Below are 17,821 nucleotides of genomic sequence, written 5' to 3' on the forward strand. Positions count from 1 at the left end.
TGACTGGCTAAGCAGCAGTTCTGCAGAGAAGGACCTGGGGAATACAGTGGATGAGAAGCTGGATATGAGTCAGCAGTGTGCCCTTGTTGCCAAGAAGGCCAACGGCATATTGGGCTGTATTAGTAGGAGCACTGCCAGCAGATCAAGGGAAGTGATTATTCCCCTCTATTCAGCACTGGTGAGGCCACACCTGGGAGTACTGCGTCCAGTTTTGGTCCCCCCAACTACAGAAAGGAGGTGGACAAATTGGAGAGAGTCCAGCGGAGGGCAACAAAAATTATTAGGGGGCTGGGGTACATGACTTACAAGGAGAGGCTGAAGGAACTGGAGTTATTTAGTCTGCAGAAGAGAAGAATGAGGGGGAATTTGATAGCAACTTTTAACTACCTGAAGGGGAGTTCCAAAGAGGATGGAGCTAGGCTGTTCTCAGTGGTGGCAGATAACAGAACAAGAAGCAATGGTCTCAAGTTGCAGTGGGGGAGGTCTAGGTTGGATATTAGGAAACACTATTTCACTAGCAGGGTGGTGAAGCACTGGAATGGGTTACCTACGGAGGTGGTGGAATCTCCATCCTCAGAGGTTTTTAAGGCCTGGCTTGACAAAGCCCTGGCTGGGATGATTTAGTTGGTGTTGGTCCTGCTTTGAGCAGGGGATTGGACTAGATGACTTACTGAGGTCTCTTCCAACCCTAATATTCTATGATTCTAAGGCTTGGACCTATGAAAATAATTCCATGATAACTAAAAATATAAGCAGTCTAAGGCTGTTTTTGACTAAAAAAACCCAAACTCTGTTCTGTGACCAAGTCCACTGTATTGCAATTCATTGTAAATGAAATATTCCCCACTGAAACCTTTGTCTTGACTCACATATTTTACAAATGCTAACAATTTAATAGAATGCATTATAATAATTATAATTTAATTATAATGCATTCTGATTTTAGGTTTTAACCGACCAACACTGATAAAACCACCAAAGTTAAAGAAAAAGAAATCTGCGTGTATCCAATAAAAACCTGCAAAACACAGGAAATAGTTACTTGTATCTAAGGGCTTGTCTAAATGGAGCAGTAATATGGATTATGGGAGCATGACTTCGAAAGCACACTTATGTGTTATTCATTAATTGGTCCATGCAGACCCTATTGGAGTGCACCAAAGGTTCTCTAGTGCGCTTTAAAGTAGTGCTGTTTGAAAGAGTACTATGTTAAAGTGCTCTAGAGAACATCACAAAGAGATTACTTATTACAGTATATATATTATACTATACAATATAATATACCTTACTCATTACAGTATATACTAAGAGAAAGCCCTGAAAAACCCTGATTTTTTGACATCTACATAAAAACGCAAAAATTGCTAAAAATAAACCCTGAAAAATGCAATTAATAAACCCCAAAAAACAAAAGCCCTAATTATAAATTACAGTTTTCTGAGGGGTTTGGTTATTTATGTAGATCCTTGCACCAAATTTCAAAGACATTTATAATTGAGCAGTTACAAATGGTGCTTTAACATTATAAGCACAGCTGAAAAACAGATTCAGTAAAAGGTATAATGTTTGCATACTTTGGAACAAATTTTTTTGCAGTAATTTAAACAGAAAATTCTGAAGTACTAGGAGCTTCTGAAGAAAAGAAAGCTGAATCTCTCACAGTTAGGAATGTGATTAATCAACTTTTTCAGAATATGATCAAAGATCAGATACTAGCCCCAGAACCTGGTAAATACATAATACAAATAAAAACAAACAACCATGTCACAAGCCTTTGCAACAGCAACAAGATTTTCCAGATGTCTAGGATGCTGCTTCTGTCAATAAACAGGGATGCCAGAATGTACAATAGTAGCTTCAAAGAAATCTTTATAAATAAAACTGATGAAACAGAGGTTCCACTACAAGTTTTACTGCCATTAGCTCTACAGTCCTATAACATTCTTCATCTTCAATGCTTAGCCAGATAGTCGGCGATAGCCATTTGGTCCATTCCTGTGCAACCGCAAAGTCTTGATGGCTTGAGAGTCCACCATCAGAACAGACTTGATAACCCCATGTACTAGGGGGTCTCCACTCCTCTATTGGTAGAATTTTATTTATTGTAATTTTATGTTACAAGCCACCCGGAGAACGGCATACGCTGGAACGACCTGTGGTATCCTTGCAACATGTCTGAAAAGCGTAAGGCACCTCCTGCGGACAATAGCCCCAGTAGCCTGTAGACCCAAACAACCACAAACATCTGCATTACAGATGAAGTCATGCCACTTTATGCCCAGTATACGAAGTTGACATTTTGTGTGGGAAGCCTCCAGCTTTGTCCAGTCTGCGCAACATAGTGTCCATGTTTCACAGTTGTATAACAGTATGGGAAGGATACAGCTAGAATAAATCCTGAACTTGGTTGTCATACTAAGATGTTGTTACGTCATACATATCCCTTGTAAATGGCCCACGGCAGATGCTGCGATGCCAATCCGATGGAGAACCTCCGTGTGAGAGCTGGAGAAGCTAGCAAGTATAAAACCCAGAAACTGATTCAACAGTTTCGTTGTTCAAAGAGATTGGACTCGCAGGTAGACCTGGTCCTAGATTTTGCAGTTTGGTCTCCATGCTTCATAGTCAAAGACAAATCTTAGCTGACTCCTCCTCCATATGCTGGAGAGCCTCACGAACCTGTGGAGGCTCTGTACTAAAAGATCATCATCATCAGTGTAGTCAAGGTCTGTGAGCGAGAGATCTCCGATCTTAATACCTATGAATCTGATGGAATGCTACATTATGAAATCCCCTGACCAACAGAAGAGTGCAGGGGCCAGAACTCAGCCCTGCCTAACACCAGATACTGATTTTAAAAACGCTGACATCCAGTTCCCCAGACAAACACGGGCAATGGGTCCATTATGCAGCTCTCTAATCAAGTCCAGCAGAGTAGTAGAGACACCTACGCCCTTTAAGGCCTTCCATAACGAGACACAGTCTACTGAATCAAATGCAGCCTTAACATCAACACACGCTATGTGCAGGGGCTTCCTGAACTCACAATGTATCTCTGACAACAAGCGAAGGGCTAAAATGGCATCTAATGTGGACCTGTTCCTCAAAGCCTGACTGTTGGGGACGACGCTTCCGATGTGGCAAAGGAGCAGGCATTCCAGCAAAACATGCACTAACACCTTCCCTGGAACGGAAAGCAAGTTGATCAGCCTGTAGCTCTTACATTCACTGCACGGTCCCTTGCCCTTAGAGTGAGATCACAATACCATCCTTCCAGGAGGTTGGCAGGGTTCCAGTTCTCCACACCAGACAAAAGATGGCCAGAAGTGATTCTGCTACAGGATCAATAGCACATTTTAGCAGCTCTGAGGGGATGCCATCAGCACCAGCTGCATGTCCATTTTTCAGTCTAGAGATGGCACACTTCACTTCATTCAATGTTGGTGCATCAGTACAAATGTCTGGATCCAAAACCACAGTGACTGCCAGATCATCCAGCTCTGAACAAGTGGCAGCTGGAAGATGGTTCAGGACACTGTGATAATGTTCCACCCAGCGTGAGAGAATGTCATCATTCGATTTACATGGATGGCCATGGCTGTCATTCAGGATACCATTTGTAGTGACTACCTCTTGACCGCTGAAGTTGCAAATGGCATGGAATGCTGGCTTCAAGTTGCTCCTGACTAAGCCAAATTCAACATCATCCACCACTTAGTTATAATATGCCTTACAATCATGGAGTGCCAGGATATAAAATTTTTGCTTCAGCTGATTATGAGTGTGTTTATCACCACACTGGCACTCTGTAGCCTTCAATTTAATTATCTGGAAGGCCTCCTTCGATAGCCATGGTCGGCCTGCTGGATGTCTATAGCCAATAGTCTGCTCAGTAGAAGTGAACAGGGACCAGGCAAACTCCATGTCATCTGGCAGATTAGCTAGAGCCAAGAATCTGTTGCTGACATCAATACAAAACCTGTTGGCTAAACCTGGCACAATGAGTGCGTCGATGTCAAACTTCATCATCATCACAGAGGGCTTACCTGCTCGCTGGAGCATCAACATCATACAGGTGACCACTAGATGATGATCTGTGTTCACCGTGCATTCCACACCACGATAAACTCTACAGGAGGCGAAGATACGCCTATCACATGTCATAATGTGGTCCAACTCCTTTTGAGTGACGCCACCATGAGAGATCCATGACATCTGGTGTATGTGTTGCCACTTGAACCATGACCCAAGAATGGAAAGATTCTGGGAGGCTCAGAATGTAAGCAAGCAGCAAGAGTTAACATTGGCTGTGCCTGAACCACAAAAACCAATGACCTGTTCAAACCCAGTTCGCAGGCAGCCAGTCACTGCATTTAGGTCACTCAAGCTCACAAGATCATCATGTGGAAGGACTGTGCATACTAGATGTTCCAATTGATCGTAGAAATGATCTTTAACTGAGTCAACAGATTCCTCTACTACTATGACAGTGAAGTAACAGTGTCGATGTTTAAGAGGTGCAGTTAGTAAACGATGAGAGACAGATATCCAGGTTGTCAGGGAGGACTTGGCTTCGTGTTGCATTAGTACTGCTACACCATATAAATGGTCGGGGCTGCCAGAATACAGAAGGAAAGAATCTTCCACCTCATGATGTCCGTGATCTATCAGCCTTGTTTCTGTTAGTCCTGGGATTGATATACCAAGATGGTCCATTTCGCGTGAGACAGCGACCTGATGACCATGCCTGTGAAGAGTTGCAACATTCCAAGTTGCAATTTTGGTGGACTGTTGGAGATCCCAGATACAATTGGATGCATTGTCACAATGTATTCCAGATGTGCCTGCCGACATCAGTGGATGCACGTCCCCAGAGGAACTTTGTCACAAACCCGTCATGTTTGCACCGAGGGGAGATGGCACCGAGAAGGCATCTACAGCTGAAAGTAAGGCAGGGGCTTTAACCCTGATGCTGAGTACTAGGTTATTCGTGGTCAAAAAAAACAAGAGCCAATGATTATCCTGAGAAATATCTCATCCCATCGGGATGAGACGGAGGTGCAGTAATGCAACCCTATTCCTAGTCTACCAGTACTGGCTTCACGCTGTGTGACCTGAGCCATTGAGACTTTCCCAGCGACTTCCTTTGCCTAGGGTACCTAGGTGCAGCTGCTGTCCTGCATCTTTGCTGCCTGTGTTAGCCATCATTTTCAGGGTTCATGTTGGATCTGTCCACCTTGCATAATGCCCAAGGCGATATTTCGGACAAGCCTTCATCATTGATGGCATAGCTCCATCGAGCAATCCCCTACTTCAGATGCCCTATAATTTTTTTAAGTTTGTGAGTTTAAGTCCTCACATCTCTGCTTATAACATTATGGCTTTTAGTGAGCCCTCCAATTTTCTGTCTCCTTTCTTCCAAACAGCTTTGAACCTTCTACCATAAAATTGGAAACAGTTTCATTATATTTTACTGTGTTTGCTATGTCACATTGCCCATTGCTGTGTGATCATGTAACAAAACACCATACTATAACACACCCTCATGGGTCAGAGTTAAGGCTGTTGTTGCAACTTAACTCAATTTCCTGATTTGTGTGTGATTAACATTAATTTTAAAAATACATCAATTTTATTTTTTGAAGAATCTGAAAAAATGCAATAAATGAAAAAGGTGATAGAAATGTAGAATCATAAATGCCAGCATACATCTGCAAAAGATGGAAGAAAAGTGAGAGACACAATAGTGGCTGCAATCAAGTATTGTTTTGTTGTTTTTCCCTTAACATTTACTGTCCAATTAGTACTGATCAGGCCCAATTTCTCTTGATTTTATATTTATTTACTAATTTCTGTAGGTTCTATTTCCAAGGACTCTAGATGTTTCAATTACAGTGGATTAAAAGACAAGAACAATATAAAAACAGTTAAACATATGCTGAACAAAATAAGTAAGCCTTGAATTGTTTCCTGAAGGTCAATGGACTCTGACCTTAATATGTTTCTAAAGAAAGTGAATTACAAGTTCAGGGACTCACAGCTGAGCAAGTTCTGCCACTGGTTACGGAGTACTCAAATGTAAGTATCAAAAGCAAATGCCTTCTAGCCAATCCAGCTAATGATCATAAAGAGGACACAGGACGAATACAACGGGGTCAAAGATCGAGTGCTTTAAAGATAATCGTTAAGAGATTGAAGAAGGTCATAGTTCCTAGCTGTAGATTAGTGAATTTTACTTGTACTGTATATGTCAAAGGCTCATAAAAGCCATAGTTTTCCCATCTTTAAAATGGAGATAATTCTTACTCTACTTTACAGGGATGTTGCAAGTGTTCAGTCTGTAAAGCCCTTTGACATTATATAAAGTGCTAAGTATTATTAATGAAATCAATAAGAGCAGTTATTTTAATGAGCCTAGTGCAGGTGGCACTCTCATCCATTCAAATACAAAACTGACCATAGATCTTCCCCAACTGCATGTAAAAAGGGTGCAGAAGGTAATGCTGTTTAGCGAAAAAGCACGTAAAAGGCTGGCTGTCTAGTTTATTAGGCATTTGAAACTAAAGTAAAATGTAAAAATATATTTAATGATACTGACTGATCATTATTTAATGATACTCCCTTGTAAAGTGCTTTAAGATCTACTGCCAAAAAGCACTATAAGAAATCTAGGTATTGTTATTATTTAAAGCCTTTTGCCTCTAACAATTCCCTCACTATGGAATCCTGACTGATATCTGATTCACATTGTGGCACACTACAATTCAACTGCAGAAAAGACACTGACCGTATCATGCACTGATACTCTGTACATCCCTCATTTATTTACCTCTATTTTTAAGAAACCAAAATCACTACTAGTTGGAGGAACTTCCACATAGACAGTATTAAGTATGTCCCCTAAAAAAATACCGATGTTATCCATGGGAAGAAAGAGCAAATGGTTTTATATTTGTAATAATTTACCTGTGGAGCAAGCAGAGGCAGCCTAATGTAAGCCAACAGCTTACTAAGTTCTTTCCTTCTCTGTTCCAAATCATGTCGAACCCAAGTAAGCAGTGCATTCAGTATAGTTTCTTCATTAGGAATATTCATATCGTCACTTGCCAAAAGCTTTGCAATTTCAGCAGCTGGCAATAATAAAAACTCCTGATTTCTAATTACCTCCATGAAATTCTCCTGAAAAAGAAAAAAGTATTTTCAATATGAACACTGAAGACCTTTGGATAGGTCACTATTGTTATCCACTACTGAAAGCTGTAGAAACTCAATGTATTGAGATGCAGATTTTGCTGAGTAGAGAGTACAGCATATTCCAGTACTGGGCATGTTTGCAATGGTCTTCATAGAATCATAGAATATCAGGGTTGGAAGGGACCTCAGGAGGTCAACTTCATTATAGTTAGATTGGTTTGTGACAAATAAAATTTCCAATGACTAAAGGAACAGGAAAACAGTTTTAACTAACTTTCAGTAGGTTATTTTAAATTGTTTTTATTGTTTTGTAAGTCAAACACAGCTGAATAAGGTATATAGATAGCAGAATGAAGATGTAAAGGATTCACAGTACTGCACCAGGCTACAAATTTATTTTTTTAATCAACAAATTACTTTTTTGATAGAAGGGAAGATGTGGAGAATTGAAACCTATCATTTCTAGTAGCCTATCCTCATTTCAAGGTAGGAAGAAACACAATATAAAATGTTTCTGACCATAAGTGCACATTATTTAAAAATACCAGGATTTTTAGAAGATTTTGTGGAAGCTTTATTAAACTCAAGTGCAAGTGGCAACCCCCACACCAAAAAACTAGAGAGCAATAAGAAGCTTATAACAAATATATTTTGCCAAACTTGAATGCTTTTTCTAATAGTACTGAAACAGGCAAGATCACAGATACTCCATGCTCCTTTGCAGGGGAACAAAAAGAAGACATAAGGTGGAAAGAATCTCCGAGTCAAAATAAGTACATCGACACTGCAATGGAAGACCATGGCACAGCCATGGCTTGCCCAGGTCAGCTGACTTGAACTTGTGGGGCTTTGGCTGTGGGGCTTTAAAATTGCAGTGTAGACGTTTGGGCTAGGGCTCAGGCTGGAGCTAGGGCAAGCTCAAATGTCTACACTGCAATTTTATAGTCGCACAGCCCAAGCCAGCTGACATGGGCTCAGACTTGGTGCCGCAGGTTTTTTATTGAAGTGTAGATGTACTCAATGTGGTCTGCTCCTGGAACAGCACATTTATATGTTTCCTTTTGCTCGGAGATTGTAGTAACTTCATGATCAAGTCCAAAATTAGCAGACATAATGTAGCTGAATATTAGAAAAATATTTGAATTAATCTCTACAATAATCTTACTCTCAAAATTAATTGAAATTGGTTTGGATATCGAAACACATGTAGACTGAAAACTGGCTGAAATACTTTTTGTTTTTTTAAGGGTAAAAATAAAAGCCCAAATATCCACAGGGGTGGGTGTGTTCTATAAGGGGACTGTGCAGGGATAAGTGTTAAGACCAGCCCTATTTAATATCTTCATTAATTATCTAAAAGAAGTAAGCTGCATGTTAGTGAAATTCAAAGAAAATACTAAATTGGAAAGACCTTCAACTTGGAAAAATGCAAGTTAATATCTCAGAGGAAAAATAATTCAATAACTCAAAAACACAGATTTAATAACAGACAAAAATCCGGGAGCCGTAGAGAGAAATACTGATGAAAATGGCATTGCGAATCAGATATGAATTTGCAATACAAAATGGCAATAACAATGTCCATTACAGTTTTGGACTGCATAAGCACTGGGCATATCATCACAGAGGAGGGAGATGACATTCTTTTTTTTTAAAATGGCTCTGGCAATACATTGAGCATTGCATTCAATTCTGTGCATCTCATTACCAGAAAGATATTGACAAATTAAGGGAGAGAAGAGGAAGAAAACCTACAAAGGTTGGATGGATTGACTTATAAGGAAAGATTTAACAAGTCAAGTATGTATTAGTGTGACTAAAAGATATAAAAAAGAGGACAAGGCACATGACAGTCTACAAATATCTAGTTACATTTTTAAACAAGCGTCTTCATATTTTCTCCCTTGTTGCCTCTCACATTTGGGAGGTGCTCCCCATAAATGTCCATAAAGCTGCCTCATTAACCATGTTCAAAACCCTCCACTCTGCCATGATGCCAAAAAAAACTTAACGATTGGGATGCTGTCAAGTGGAGACAACTTCCTATCACGTTGACCAATATTGTCTCATTGTTTCCTTGTACTCCCCTGTTTATCTGTATCCATCTGTTGTCTCTTATCTTACACTAAGGGTATGTCTACACTACAGCGGCACAGCTATGGCACACCTTTCTGGTTGCTACTTATGCGCTGAGTCTGCTTCTCCATCCCTCTCCAAGCCTCTGTTTCTGAGTTCTTCTACTCATAAATAGTATTGATCTCTGCTGCTGCTCATGAATTATCAAGTAGCAGAAAGCTGAACTTGAATCAATTCTTGTAATGCTTTTGCACTTTCCATGTGCTTCTGAAGACCAACAATAAAAACTGACATGACTGTTCTCTTTTCACTCTGCTTTAAAGCTTGAAAAAGCTCTGAGCAGCAGCTGCAGCAGAGATTCTAGAGCTGTCTTCTTGCACATTTGGACAACACTGGTTTATAATCACTTCATGTTCAGAAGGTTTTCCTTGTAACTTCAAAGGCTAGCAACTTAAAACAAAAATTAACAAAATTAAAGCTTGGATGCTGCAGAAGTTGATGGCACCTGCCTGGGAAAGTTTCCAATTCACCATAGGCAAGTGAATTTTTCAAGCCTTGAAAGAAGTACAAGCCATTTTCCTCTTGTCTGAAAACACGCATTTCCCTTTGGTTCGCATTTTTTGAAAGGGAAAAAAAGCTAAATATTTCACTGAATAACTGTCAACTGCACACAATCAACTGTTCTCAAATGAGCTAGAAGAGAATAAAAATTGATTTTTTTCCTTGATGGACTGAGGATAATTAGAGGCCACATAGGTCATTGGACAGGTCACAAGACTGAAAGTCTGGAGTTCTGGATTCTCTTCCCAGCTTTGCCATTCAGTAGCTACAAGACCCTTGCCTTAACTTTTCTATCACCATTTTACAGATGGGAAATTGAGGTACAATTACACTGACCCTCTTTTATAAAGCACTTCAGGATCTACAGATGAAGATACTATATAAGTACTAAGTATTGTTACTACAAAGCAATCACCACACAATGAAAGATTTTCTTAAGTTAAAAAAATAATGTTGATCTTCGAATAATTAATGTGGCACCTTAGAGACTAACCAATTTATTTGAGCATAAGCTTTCGTGAGCTACAGCTCACTTCATTGGATGCATACTGTGGAAAGTACAGAAGACGTTTTTATACACACAAACCATGAAAAAATGGGTGATTATCACTACAAAAGGTTTTCTCTCCCTCCACCCCACTCTCCTGCTGGTATTAGCTTATGTAAAGTGATCACTCTCCTTACAATGTGTATGATAATCAAGGTGGGCCATTTCCAGCACAAATCCAGGTTTTCTCCCCCCCCCAAACACACACACAAACCCACTCTCCTCTCAACTTTCATGTCTGTAATCACATGACCAGAGAGATTGAAGTGTTCTCCGACTGGTTTATGAATGTTATAATTCTTGACATCTGATTTGTGTCCATTTATTCTTTTACGTAGAGACTGTCCAGTTTGACCAATGTACATGGCAGAGGGGCATTGCTGGCACATGATGGCATATATCACATTGGTGGATGTGCAGGTGAACGAGCCTCTGATGGTGTGGCTGATGTTATTAGGCCCTGTGATGGTGTCCCCTGAATAAATATGTGGGCACAGTTGGCAACGGGCTTTGTTGCAAGGATAGGTTCCTGGGTTAGTGGTTCTGTTGTGTGGTATGTGGTTGCTGGTGAGTATTTGCTTCAGGCTGGGGGGCTGTCTGTAGGCAAGGACTGGCCTGTCTCCCAAGATTTGTGAGAGTGTTGGGTCATCCTTCAGGATAGGTTGTAGATCCTTAATAATGCGTTGGAGGGGTTTTAGTTGGGGGCTGAAGGTGACAGCTAGTGGCGTTCTGTTATTTTCTTTGTTAGGCCTGTCCTGTAGTAGGTGACTTCTGGGAACTCTTCTGGCTCTATCAATCTGTTTCTTCACTTCCGCAGGTGGGTACTGTAGTTGTAAGAATGCACCAGTCGGAGAACACTTCAATCTCTCTGGTCACGCGATTACAGACATGAAAGTTGCTATATTACAACAAAAAAAACTTCAAATCCAGACTCCAGCGAGAAACTGTTGAATTGGAATTCATTTACAAATTGGATACAATTAACTTAGGCTTGAATAGAGACTGGGAGTGGCTAAGTCATAATGCAAGGTAACCTATTTCCCCTTGTTTTTTCCAACCCCTCACCCCCTCAGACGTTCTTGTTAAACCCTGGATTTGTGCTGGAAATGGCCCAACTTGCTTATCATACACATTGTAAGGAGAGTGATCACTTTAGATAAGCTATTACCAGCAGGAGAGTGGGGTGGGAGGAGGTATTTTTTCATGCTTTGTGTGTATATAAAAAGATCTTCTACACTTTCCACAGTATGCATCCGATGAAGTGAGCTGTAGCTCACGAAAGCTTATGCTCACATAAATTGGTTAGTCTCTAAGGTGCCACAAGTACTCCTTTTCTATTTCCCCTTGTTTTTTCCTCCCCCCCCCGCAGACGTTCTTGTTAAACCCTGGATTTGTGCTGGAAATGGCCCACCTTGATTATCATACACATTGTAAGGAGAGTCATCACTTTAGATAAGCTATTACCAACAGGAGAGTGGGGTGGGGGGAGAGAAAACCTTTTGTAGTGATAATCACCCATTTTTTCATGGTTTGTGTGTATAAAAACGTCTTCTGTACTTTCCACAGTATGCATCCGATGAAGTGAGCTGTAGCTCACGAAAGCTTATGCTCAAATAAACTGGTTAGTCTCTAAGGTGCCACAGATACTCCTTTTCTTTTTGCAAATACAGACTAACACAGCTGTTACTCTGAAACGAATAATTAATGACATTCATCAACTCTTACCAATTTGCATCAATTATATTTTAGTTCCCTCCCTGTCCTCAAAATAGAGGAATTATACTCTGCTCATCTTGGGACAAGATGACATAGCATCTTGATGTTACTTGAGATATCAAGTTAATGGAGATTATGTTATTCTGATCTCCTGGATAAACTAAAGAAAACACAGTAGTCACCCTTGATGGAAATGTAGGATGGCCCCAGACCTGATATAACAGGAAGATGTTGGAAGTAAAACACTATGTTAGATGCTGCTTTGGAAAAGATCAAATGTGCAAAAACTCTGTACTTTATGCCCTGATACAGAGATACTTAAATTAATCTTTTGGCTAGTCTAGCAACATTTTTAAATTTCTAGTCTTGTAGCCCATTACTTTTTATAAATTATACTTACATAATAAGATAACTGTATGTGTAAAAGGTTAATTGGGTGCATTTGCACACACGATCCTGGTAATTGCATTTTACATGCTTACATCATGAGAATCAGGCACACAATGCCTGTTTATATGCTATTATGTCCACCACTAGTCACTTTAGACTGTTGCAGTGTTTCACTTACTATGTCCTGAGGATTTTTCAGGCACGGTCAAATTTTGAAGTCCAAAAAACTGATCTAGTTTGACAATAACCTTGAAGAGTTTTCTAATTCTTTGTCACAATGAGTAAATAGTCTATCAATTGAGTGACGACATAGTTAATAATAAAGTAATGAAACACTCATGTTCTTTTAGCAAAACAGCAACATACATACTTTCAATCTGAAGTGGTCCAGCATTCAAATAAATCCCACTTACATTTATACTTCAAATACACTGCACTGACTGAAACCATGCCAACGCTTTCAAGTGACACTAATGAACGTTGTTCAGATAGAGAAAGTCTATTAGCGGAGCTAGGCCCACTGAGATTGTTCACTGATGGATCTTTTATTTTGAGAAAAAGCCCATTTCATGTGAACTGCTGGTCTCTAAGTACAGCAATGGTTTAAATTAGGTGCTTATCAAAATACTCATTGTTGCACACAAAGCTTTTCAATATGACAGCATTAAAACTGAGTATCTGTTTTAACTGCAGTGAAATTGTTTGCATGGTGAACTGCTCTTTCCATCAGACTAGAAAAGAAAAGCAGCGGCAAAAGGAAGAAAATGAATATACTGAAATTAAAATATAAATATTTTATATTGTTCATTTTCCTCAAATTTCAAGTGCCTTTAAGAAAGCCAAAACAATGTGGCAAAACCAACAGAAATTTCTCCAGTCAGAGTCATTTCAGTGTAACCCATGATCATTTGTGGCATATGAATAATTATGGATTTTAACAAACAGAATTTACAGATCGGTATGTTTAACCCTTATGCTTTAATATTTTTAATGGAATGAGCATCAAGTGACTAGTATTTATTAGTGTTAAACATTTTTATTCTTTCAAATTGCTTTTAAACAAATTAAATTACTTTGGGATTTATTTTAATTGAAGATTCAATTGGACTATACATTTCTATTCAGTTTCCATAGCAACATTAGTTTCAAACCAAAGGAACTGCTTCAGTATTACTCATTATTACTAAAATTCAATTTCATGTCTCCATTGGAACTAAACAACATTAAAAAGGCCTTGGGAAGAATCCATCTAGCACAACTAATTAGTTTTGAAAATGGCTTTTTAAAATCCAGCTAATTTAAATTTGATTCATGCCAAAGCTTTAGAATCAGTAATTGTGCCACTGAAGTAAACAATGGCCTAAAGGTACATAACTATTTTCCTGTGAATTGAACAACCTCTTACTAAAGGAAAGATGTGGAGTCAGTAATAAGCTAACTTTTGAGAAGTGAGACAACAATCAACAGGACCTGTCAAAATAGTAAGACCAGATGGAGATACACCTTCTAAAGGTTAATATTTTAAAATGCATCAAATAATATTTTGTTAACCTTCTGATTCTAGCATTACACTTGTAAATGTTAGAAGAACGTGACTAGACAGTACCACAACTAGGACAATTATTTATTTAGGAAAAAACTGTTTGGGCAAGGAGGAAATAAGAAGTCTATTTCTGTGTGATTTTTTTCCCATCATTATGTACAATGATTTCTCAGTCTCTCAGAATTAAGCATACTATTTCTCATCATCATACATATCTGTTTTACTCTGTTCTTCCTGTCTCATCTGATTGTTTTATTGATGCTCTGTCTTCAATCCATACTTGATCAATAATGAAACCTTTTCTTATTATATACTGACAGGTTTCAGAGTAGCAGCCGTGTTAGTCTGTATCTGCAAAAAGAAAAGGAGTACTTGTGGCACCTTAGAGACTAATAAATTTATCTGAGCATAAGCTTTCGTGAGCTACAGCTCACTTCATCGCATGCATGCATGCTTATGCTCAAATAAATTTCTTAGTCTCTAAGGTGCCACAAGTACTCCTTTTCTTTTTATTATATACTGTAATTTGCACGCTATTCATTCACGTTTTAATAAACATTAGTATGTATGCATTACTAAATGCATCAATGATCCACCCATCTGAGAGGGAACTGAATCACACATGACAAGAATGCCGGGATATTTGATTCTAATTTCACATAGTAAACTTGGAGTGACAAGGTGGGTGAGGCAATAGCTTTTATTGGACCAACATTTCTGTTGGTGAAAGAGACAAGCTTTTGAGCTACACAGAGCTCTTCTTCAGGTTTTTGTGTGTACCTCAAAAGTTTGTCTCTACTATCCTGCGACCAACATGGCTATAACACTGCAAACAACAGTAAACTTTAAGTCAGAGGAAAAATAATAAAAAATAAAACAACCAAACAATGGGTTCCATTCAGCAAAAATTCAGAAGGTAAAAGGAGAATCGGTGGATTTCTGATTCAATTACCACAATTCCAATTAAGAAACACAAATTACACCTTTCAGATGACTTGGGGATACCACACAGGGGATCAAAGGCTTTAATACTAAGTTCACTGATGTGGTATCCAGATGCCTGAGTTCAGTTCCCAAGAGCCTAGACCAGCAGAGGCCATGTCATGGCAGGAGGAGAGAAGCACCTCACATAACTCTAGGAACTCCCATGAGCAAACAGCAGCAGTTCTAACTGGTGGCAGACAGATATGCCTCTTAGGCTCTTAACTCTACTATCGGAGGAGGGTACCATAAAAGGATACCGTTGAGAGAGAAGGAGAAAAATTAACAAAAGATGTTGGCAAGGGAATGAAATTTAAGAACGTCAGAGAATCAGACGTGCTCCAAATAAATCCCCAAACCCTCACTTAATTGCTGGCTATACTTTTGCATTTGGCTACTCATGATTCTACCTAAGAACATATGTTCCTTGTTCCTATGTTGCTATACAAAAGGTGGCTGAGTACATTTCCCAGACCAGAACAAGGGCTCTGTGTAAGCTCGAAAGCTTGTCTCGCTCCCCAACAGAAGTTGGGCCAATAAAAGATATTATCTTACCCATGCTGTTTCTCTAAATAGTCACAGGCATTTTTGAAGATTTTACCCATTACCTTTTTTCTGACTAAATGGAACACTACCAAGATAGAAAGCAGTACTTAATGTCACAGTATATAAATAGCTCTGATAATAACAATGGCTCTTAGGGGGTGGGGCAGGAGAGCAACATTTACCTCATGAAGACAGATGCTCTATATTTTCCTTGCTACAGAAAAATCAATGAACAGACGATGCTACAAATAAGGACATACCATGGTGAAATTGTGAGCCACTTTGTGCAAGTCAGTGCAACCCTGTGCATCAGCAAAAGAGCGGATTCCAAGGCAGTTGGATGGGTGAAGCTGTTTCATTAAGAACTTACAGCACGCTTCCACAACCTGAGAGAGCTGGAGAAGGCAAGCTGTAGATAACAGGCACTCAATATTATCTTCTTTTAATTCAAGGCGACCTAGCAATATTAAAAGAAGGGTGCTCATTATTTATGAAAGAAAGAATATTGACTGTAATTCCAACAAGAGATTTTTCGACAGACTAAGTGAGAGAGAGAGAGAGAAAGAAAATGTGGCTGAAATGGTAATTCTGGTTCCTCTGCTTTTATTTTTCATCAAACCCGAAAAAAAATCAAACATAGAATTATTTTCAAAACATCGGACTAAGACAATAACATTCCTACAAAACAATCAAAAAATTCAAAATTAGTAACTTGTATAATATAGTTCAAAAGAATTATGAAAAATATTCTCCTTTCACCGATCAGAATTCATCTGAAATATTTTGACATTTGCCAACTAACTAGAGAGACTACATCCCATTGAGTTGCCGTAGGTAATCGCAGTAATAGTAGTTTTAATAAATAAGCAGTTGAATTGTACGGTGCACCATTTCTATCAAATATCTGAAATCTAATAATGGAATATGATGTTCACTTCGAGACAAAACATCAGAGAAACATTACCACCCTTTTCTTCATTCTTATTACCTGTATATGCATATTGAACCAAAGCCCACAGTGCATTTGGCTCTACACCTTCCATCTTGATTTCTTCCTGTCTTGCTTCTCTTACATCATTAGTAAACATGGCTGCAAAATAGTCCGAAACAGAGGAGAGAACTAATCTGAGAACATATTGGAGAAAGGGGAGAAAGAGGAAAAAAAGACCTTAGTGAAGCTGACGTTTGTTAATAAATGCTTCATTATTTTGCCCTTTGAAGGTGCATTGTACTGAGGAAAGCATTTTAAACTTGACAAACTACTTCATGCCCCAGTTCCTTCCCATGAATAATGAAGTACTGTTACTGAAAGTACATTTTCTGCTTATGTAAATGATTTACCCTTTTAGTGCTCAATGACTTTTTGTAATTGCCATATAAAAATAATACATAAAGAAGCAAATATATAGGCATTCGATACTGTATGAAAAATACCTGGAAAAAACAATCAATTATTAATTTTTAAATGGTAAAAGAATTATTTCTTAGTAATTTAAAAAAATACTTTAAAATATTTTATTTATGTTCCTCATAGTTCACGTACTGGGAACCTACGTACCCAGTAGAACTGGAGATCATACAAATCATAAAATTCCACATGTGAGTATAGTAAGTCAGTCACAGGAATACGGCAATAGTAGAGTTACCTCTTTTGTGTACAAAGAACAGGAGTACTTGTGGCACCTTAGCGACTAACAAATTTATTTGAGCATAAGCTTTTGTGAGCTACAGCTCACTTCATCGGATGCATTACTTTTGTCAACTGTTTGGGATGAGTGGATGTCTAGGTTAATGTTTAATGAACAGTTATTTGCATCAGAGAGAAAGCAAAACACTTAATACATATTATAATAGTAATACATTTTCAGGAATTAAGGTAGCTGAAGATGTGATTAGAGTGGAAAAGCAAGGGGAATGCTTGGTAGTATTTCTTACAGATATTTGGATTAACTGCATGCATTTTACAGATGAACTACATAAAATTATGCCTTAGTTTATTAATTGCAAAGTCATAGATTGCTGACAGTGTTGCAGCCATTACTTTTCATTAAATTGTGTCTGCATATCTTCCATCTGTTATCCATTGCATCATCTTTGTCCAGGGCTGCATCAGGTAAATACTTTTTGCTAGCCTTTTGGAGGCAATGGAGATGGGTGAGAATGCACAGAACTTGAATTAAACACAATTTGACCATGAGGAAAATGGGTTAAAAGCATTTTAAGCATTTCAAAGGACATAAGAGTATTCTGTAATCTCTGTAATAAAA

At 38.7% G+C, this 17,821-nt stretch overlaps 1 protein-coding gene across 6 annotated transcripts in view; it reads right to left on the bottom strand.

Moving 5' to 3' along the window:
* Nucleotides 1-17,821, bottom strand: part of KLHL5 (kelch like family member 5) — a 96,526-nt gene that overhangs the window by 18,758 nt on the left and 59,947 nt on the right. For all 6 annotated transcript variants that reach the window (XR_006290141.1, XM_027822182.3, XM_043544513.1 and 3 more), the window contains 3 exons: nucleotides 16,543-16,679; nucleotides 15,815-16,011; nucleotides 6,967-7,179 (listed from right to left, as the gene is read on the bottom strand). Coding sequence is in view for 5 of the 6 variants with exons in the window: in XM_027822182.3 (XP_027677983.1) it covers nucleotides 6,967-7,179; nucleotides 15,815-16,011; nucleotides 16,543-16,679 (547 nt within the window). In the remaining variant the exon portion in view is untranslated. The remainder of the gene's footprint in view (nucleotides 1-6,966; nucleotides 7,180-15,814; nucleotides 16,012-16,542; nucleotides 16,680-17,821) is intronic.

Source organism: Chelonia mydas, chromosome 4, assembly GCF_015237465.2.
Source record: "Chelonia mydas isolate rCheMyd1 chromosome 4, rCheMyd1.pri.v2, whole genome shotgun sequence".
Taxonomy (NCBI): Eukaryota; Metazoa; Chordata; order Testudines; family Cheloniidae; genus Chelonia; species Chelonia mydas.